This window comes from Salvelinus alpinus, chromosome 35 (genome assembly GCF_045679555.1).
Source record: "Salvelinus alpinus chromosome 35, SLU_Salpinus.1, whole genome shotgun sequence".
In the NCBI taxonomy this organism is placed as follows: Eukaryota; Metazoa; Chordata; class Actinopteri; order Salmoniformes; family Salmonidae; genus Salvelinus; species Salvelinus alpinus.
In genome coordinates this window covers 20123433-20131091 of record NC_092120.1, presented here as the reverse complement: position 1 = coordinate 20131091, position 7659 = coordinate 20123433, and the positions used below count along the sequence as shown (strand labels likewise).

The window sequence follows — 7659 nt, the reverse complement described above, 5'->3', positions numbered from 1 at the left end:
GTCGTTTGAAGCAGACTCATGACAGAGCTGCATCTCACTCCTGGTTCCAAGAGTAATTGTGTTTGCTCAATAATTGCATAATCACTTGCCTTTTCTAGATACAAGGTTTTGATGCAGAGACATACCGAGATCTTCACGTATCACAGAAAATCAAACATAGATGAAATGCAATCAACTTCACACAAACGATTTCTAAAACAATTGGCACACATTAAATCTGTAAAAAAATGACTGGTTTTATTAATTAAATACTTTTCAACATTACAAAATACATTCCTGCCAAAAAAACAAAAACAACACTTAACAGCTTATAGTCTGTAAACTGGTTCAGCAATTGACGAAAAATGAACTCTTGTTCACAACCAATTTGATAAGGAATCCAAAAATATATGCAATCATACACTATTTACAATGCAAAATTAAATATCAGATTACAAAATGGCTGTGCATAAGATTACAACTAAATTACAATTTCATGCAACACCTTGTGAACGTGGAGAGTCAACCCCTGAAGCCCTTATACAGCAGCCAATGACAGTGGTTTCACAGGTCGTCGTCGTCACTGTCAAATTTACAGGCATAACGTTTCAGAAGAGAGGGATCAAATCCACACCAGACCTAGGTTCAAATCCTCTTCGAAATCATTATGCTTTATCCGGGCTTGATCGAGCTTGCCTGGCACAATGAAACCTACAAAGTAGTCATTTGCAAGATCGCATTCTGCAAGCCAACCCATCTGGCACTCCAGGCAGACTAAAGCGAATCATTTCAAAGTGTATTTGAACTTTGAAATGTCTGACCCATATGACTCTGAGCACTTTATAGTCTCACCATACCTTCAACTTTACGGCAAAAATATATATATATATATATTTTTACAACTAATTAATCAAAAACAAAACATTTAGCTTGCCTTTTAGAAAAGTGTATAGCATAAATATGCAAAAATATGTGACTTTAAAAAGAAATGTACTTTTCGGGTAACTACACATAGAGCACTCCAATGTGTGTGCCTGTTCAAGCACAGTTAAAGAGTGGGCCTGTTCGCAGTGTGTGGACCAGCCCCAGGAGCACGGGAGAGATGGAGTTCCCTGTCTAGAAACAACGCCTAAACCCGGCCCATTATACACTTGTGTAGATCTGAAATGATTGGATAGGAATACGCAATAAGGCAAACCTCTCATCCAGCCGTACAGAGGGCAAGGTGGAGCTCTAACACCATTGCTACTACCTAGTCCAGTCCGTAATAGGTCACACGGAGCAGTTTGTGACTGACTACTGCTGACTTATGGACCGCGGATCTACAGGGGTGTCTGGGGGGGGGAGGGGTTCTGTTTCTGGATGGGGCAGGTGAGTGGTTATTCTACTCTACAGGGTGATGTGAACCCGTACCGCAGGACTGACAGTGCAGCCATGCAGATCTATAGCGTTCGCCAATCTCATTGGCAAACAGAGTCAACAACAGTCTAGGAACCAACTGCCGGTAGCCTACCTCAGCTAGCTACAGCCCCGACTGGTGAACTGTACTGGGAGGTCAGTGTCTGATTACTAAACGGCGTATTGACTAAAACGTCTCATAAGGGACTCGTACTAATGAGAATCAGAGTGCAGGTTGATTCAGCAATTTAGTCAATGGAGGGACCAGTTCTCTGCCTTTAAAGGGACAATCTGCAGTTCAAACAATAATAAAAGCGGGCAACCCGCCACCGATTTGGTAAATAGCTGAGGGACGGGGCTGGAGAAATGTAACCAAATTCATAAGACAGAGCTATGATATCAAAAGGATAGATTTAACCATGTCGAGGCGATAAAATGTAGGTTGTTTTTTTTTACAAAAAAAGAGGCATTTTTAAGTTATACTCTTCAATAATCAATGGGTATATATCATGAATTTAAAAGTAAAAAAAAAAAAAGTGATGTAGCAATCACAGATTGTCCCTTTAATGCATATCTGAGGACAAGAGAAACGGGCAGAAATAGCTGCTGCTAAGACCTAATGCGTGTAGGTCTGGCCGCACACGCTTTCTGTTTTCAGTATGTGCGTGGCAACATCACCTTGGATATGCTTTAGAAAAAGTGCAGAAATGTCCAACTCGATTAAAAAAAGGTGAGGAAAGGAGGGGTTTGATCTGAGGGGTAGGTTTTTCCCACACCTACTTAGTGGTAAAATCAGTGCTTTGTATCATCAGTGCACAGACGCCTAGTAAAGAGTCTATGCTGGGATGAACTGGGATGGTCAATTCAATTTTGAGTTGGGACCTAAGGGAAGACGTTGGGGATGCCACAGTGCCAGTCTCCAGAAGACTCCTGGACAACCTCTTCCATGTCATTCAGCTCGGGAGGGACATCCGTCTCTGTCCCCTGCTCCAACGTCGCCTCCTGGGTCCGATCGGGACCTGTGTCCAAGAAAAAGTAAGACAGAGAGAGAGATAAAGACAGAGAGAGAGAGAGGGAGAGAAGAGAATGAAAGAGAGCGAAAGGACAGAGTGAGAGGGACAAAGTTACTCATGAACTGAGTAACTGTTAGAATGGAGAGAGTGTGTCAAGGGAACTCTTTAGGTTAAGTTTCAGAGTTTAAGAATGAAAAAATACAGTGCATTTACCACCTGTGAGGTAAGTTTGAAGAAGGGGTGAGTGACAGGTGAAATTTTACCAGAGCTCTTTCTCAATTGTCAAAAAAAATCCTCTCCTCGCCTCCTCTCCTTTGACACATTGATCTGGAAGAATTGGCAAAGGTGACGATGAGTCAGCCTGAGGAGGACGAGGTGCCTACAGCCATATTGTTTTTCCAATCAGTGCAGATGAAGAGATGGTGAGGACAGATGTTGTAAGCAGTGGAGACAGAGCCTTTGTGTCTGGGATCCATCAATAGACCACAAGAGTCAGTTCAGCAGAGGACATTTCCTTTGTACTAACCATCAAATGTTTAAATGGAGGTATACAGGACCAAACAGGCACTAAATGGGAGAGTGCGTCACAGAAAGGTTCCATAATTAAACCCATCTATCTATTGAATGAACTCACTTAAATGTGACTGTCTCTTACAGACGCTCTCAACGAAAGAGCGACTGTGAATCATCCAGGTGAATGTTTGTTAGAAATCGCCTTGACATTTTTTTTTGCTAGCCTTCGCAAGGACTGATGCTCACACTCACCCCCACACACACACACAGTGCCTGGACACAGCCCTTAGCCGTGGTATATTGGCCATATAGCACAAACCTCCGAGGTGCCTTATTGCCATTATAAACTGGTTACCAACGTAGTTAGAGCAGTAAAAATAAATGTTTTGTTGTACACGGATTGGTATACCAAGGCTGTCGGCCAATTAGCATTCAGGGCTCGAACCACCCAGTTTATAATGAGGATTAATCATTTAGAATGTAAAATTAAAATGCACAATAATCCCTATTCACATATTTACCATGGTATTAGAAGCGCTATACAGCACCAAAAGTTAGTGACAGAGTTGCATATTCCAGACAGCCCTAACGTCAACATCCAACACAATAATCCATTGAAAATGCTAAATACTGTTCAAACATTTGCCACCGTCATAAGCATTTTTGTCACAAACAGTTAGTGACTCCCCGTTTCAAGTGAGAATCAGAGCGCTGACTTACAGCTCCAGTCAATCAGCCCGGTGGCTGTTGAAATATTTAGGCCCGAAGCTTCCGTATGAGCTTCCGAATGAGAATGAAAAGGACAGGTTCTGTCATCACAAGTGTGGCTGCCTTCTCTGTCAAAAGGCCTTTCAGGCAGGGAAATGCAGCAGGATTGAGAGATGGAGTATCAGCCTGATTTGTGAGTTTTATCCCTATTTTTCCCTGGTCAAAAGTAGTCCACAAATCAAATCACATTTTATTGGTCACATAAACATATTTAGCAGATGTTATTGTGGATGTAGTGAAATGCTTGTGCCCCTAGCTCCAACAGTGCAGTAGTATCTAACAATTCACAACAATACACACAAATCTAAAAGTAAAATAATGGAATTAAGAAATATATAAATAATAGGACGAGCAATGTCGAAGTGTCATTGACTAAAATACAGTAGAATAGAATACAGTATATACAGTTGAAGTCGGAAGTTTACATACACGTAGGTTGGAGTCATTAAAACTCGTTTTTCAACCACTCCACAAATGTCTTGTTAACAAACTATAGTTTTGGCAAGTTGGTTAGGACATCTACTTTGTGCAGGACACAAGTCATTTTTCCAACAATTGTTTACAGACAGATTATTTCACTTACAATTCACTGTATCACAATTCCAGTGGGTCAGAAGTTTACATACACTAAGTTGACTGTGCCTTTAAACAGCTTCAGCTTCATGTCATGGCTTTAGAAGCTTCTGATAGGCTAATTGACATAATTTGAGTCAATTGGAGGTGTACCTGTGGATGTATTTCAAGGCCTACCTTCAAACTCAGTGCCTCTTTGCTTGACATCATGGGAAAATCAAAAGAAATCAGCCAAGACCTCAGAAAAAAAATTGTAGACCTCCACAAGTCTGGTTCATCCTTGGGAGCAATTTACAAATGCCTGAAGGTACCAAGTTCATCTGTACAAACAATAGTACGCAAGTATAAACACCATGGGGCCATGCAGCCGTCATACCGCTCAGGAAGGAGACGCGTTCCGTCTCCTAGTCATCGCTACATCTCTACGTACTTTGATGTGAAAAATGCAAATCAATCCCAGAACAACAGCAAAGTATCTTGTGAAGATGCTGGAGGAAACAGGTGCAAAAGTATCTATATCCACAGTAAAATGAGTCCTATATCGACATAACCTGAAAGGCCGCTCAGCAAGGAAGAAGACACTGCTCCAAACCCGCCATAAAAAAGCCAGACTACGGTTTGCAACTGCACATGGGGACAAAGATCGTACTTTTTGGAGAAATGTCCTCTGGTCTGATGAAACAAAAATAGAACTGTTTGGCCATAATGACCATTATTATGTTTGGAGGAAAAAGACGGGAGGCTTGCAAGCCGAAGAACACCATCCCAACCGTGAAGCACGGGGGTGGCAGCATCATGTTGTGGGGGTGCTTTGCTGCAGGAGGGACTGGTGCACTTCACAAAATAGATGGCATCATGAGGATGGGAAATTATGTAGATATAATGAAGCAACATCTCAAGACATCAGTCAGGAAGTTAAAGCTTGGTCGCAAATCGGTCTTCCAAATGGACAATGACTCAAAGCATACTTCCAAGTTGTGTCAAAATGGCTTAAGAACAACAAAGTCAAGGTATTGGAGTGGCCATCACAAAGCCCTGACCTCAATCCCATAGAACATTTGTGGGCAGAACTGAAAAAGCGTGTGCAAGCAAGGAGGCCTACAAACCTGACTCAGTTACACCAGCTCTGTCAGGAGGAATGGGCCAAAATTCACCCAACTTATTGTGGGAAGCTTGTGGAAGGCTACCCAAAACGTTTGACCCAAGTTAAACAATTTAAAGGCAACGCTACCAAATACTAATTGAGTGTATGTAAACTTCTGACCCACTGAGAATGTGATGAAAGAAATAAAAGCTGAAATAAATCAATCTCTACTATTATCCTGACATTTCACATTCTTAGAATAAAGTGATGATCCTAACTGACCTAAGACAGGGATTTTTTACTAGGATTAAATGTAAGGAATAGTGATAAACTGAGTTTAAATGTATTTGGCTAAGGTGTATGTAAACTTTCGACTTCAACTGTACATATGAGATGAGTAAAACAGTAGGTAAACATTATTAAAGTGGCCAGCGATACCATGTCTATGTATATAGGGCAGCAGCCTCTAAGGTGCAGGGTTGAGTAACCGGGTGGTAGCCGGCTAGTGACGGCTATTTAACAGTCTGATGGCCTTGATAGAAGCTGGTTTTCAGTCTCTCGGACACAGCTTTTATGCACCTGAACGGATGATAGTGGGGTGAACAAGTCGTGGCTCGGGTAGTTGATGATCTTTTTGGCCTTCCTGTGACATCGGGTGCTGTAGGTCTCCTGGAGGGCAGGCAGTATGCCCCCGATGATGCATTGGGCAGACCGTACCACCCTCTGGAGAACCTTGCAGTTGCTGGCGGTGCAGTTGCCGTACCAGGCGGTGATACAGCCCGACAGGATGCTCTCAATTGTGCATCTGTAAAGGTTTGTGAGGGTCTTAGGGGACAAGCCAAATTTCTTCAGCCTCATGAGGTTGAAGAGGAGCTGTCGCGCCAAGGGCTGTGGCGGTTACGAAATGTCGTCAGCCGGTGATTGTCAAGCACTAACTGTCGGTCTAACGGTAAATGACTGTTAATTAACAATTAGCATCTCCTGGCTTCCACACATAGCCTACAAGCCATTTAAAAAAAGTCTAATAAATCAATTTTAAAAAGTCTAATAAATCCATGTAATATAGCCTACACCTTCACAATAAATATATTTTAAAAATTTTAGACAGGTCTAAAGAAGCATGATATGTAGTCTATTTTAGAAGAACAGAATAGCATACTCTGAGTTGTCCGTATGTTAGGTTCTGATGTGGCTATGCCAAATGGCTGTGGGCTACACTAGTCATTTTGCAGACAAGATTTGTTTATGATTCTGTGGCTTTATTTTATATTATGAAGAATACAATTGAACAAAGCTGAATAAAATATACAGTACCAGTCAAGAGTTTGGACACACCTAACCATTGAAGAGTTTTTATGTATTTTACTATTTTCTACATTATATAATAATAGTGAAGACATCAAAACTATGAAATAAACACATGAAATCATGTAGTGACCAAAAAAAGTGTTAAAAAACTATCTAAATATATATATATTTTTTTGATTCTTCAAAGTAGCCACCCTTCGCCTTGATGACAGCTTTGCACTCTCTTAGCATTCTCTCAATGAGCTTCCCCATGAACACATTTCCAACAGTCTTGAAGGAGTTCCCACATATATCGAGCACTTGTTGGCGGCTTTTCCTTCACTCTGCGGTCGAACTCATGCCAAATGATCTCAATTTGGTTGAGGTCGGGTGATTGCGGAGGCCAGGTCATCTGATGCAGCACTCCATCATTCTCCTTCTTGGTCAAATAGCCCTTACACAGCCTGGAGGTGTGTTGGGTCATTGTTCTGTTGAAAAACAAATGATAGTCCCACTAAGCGCAAACCAGATGGGATGGCGTAACACTGCAGAATGCTGTGGTAGCCATGTTGGTTAAGTGTGCCTTGAATTCTAAATAAATCACAGTGTCACCAGCAAAGCACCCCCACACCACCTCCTCCATGCTTCACGGTAGGAACCACACATGCAGAGATCATCCGTTCACCTACCCTTCGTCTCACAAAGACACGGCGGTTGGAATCAAAAATCGCAAATTTGGACTCATCAGACCAAAGGACATATTTTCACTGGTCTAATGTCCATTGCTCATGTTTCTTGGCTTCAAAAGGTTCTACAGCTGCACCATCGAGAGCATCCTGACCGGTTGCATCACCGCCTGGTATGGCAACTGCTCGGCCTCCGACCGTAAAGCGTTACAGAGGGTAGTGCGTACGGCCATAAGACTGCTGAAAAATGTATCAAATAGCCATCCGGACTATTTACATTGACCCCCCCCACCCTTTGTTTTTACACTGCTGCTACTCGCTGTTTATTATCTATGCATAGTCACTTTACACCTACCTA

The 7659-nt window shown here is 42.0% G+C and overlaps 1 protein-coding gene across 3 annotated transcripts in view; it reads right to left on the bottom strand.

The window, feature by feature from the left end:
- Positions 1-216: 216 nt before the first annotated feature.
- LOC139564275 (zinc finger protein 236-like) overlaps positions 217-7659 on the bottom strand; it is an 84562-nt gene continuing 77119 nt past the window's right edge. For 2 of the 3 annotated variants that reach the window (XM_071383657.1, XM_071383658.1), the window contains one exon: positions 217-2396. In XM_071383657.1, the coding sequence (XP_071239758.1) occupies positions 2260-2396 (137 nt within the window). In that variant the 3' untranslated portion in view covers positions 217-2259. The other variant, XM_071383659.1, reaches the window with a different exon arrangement.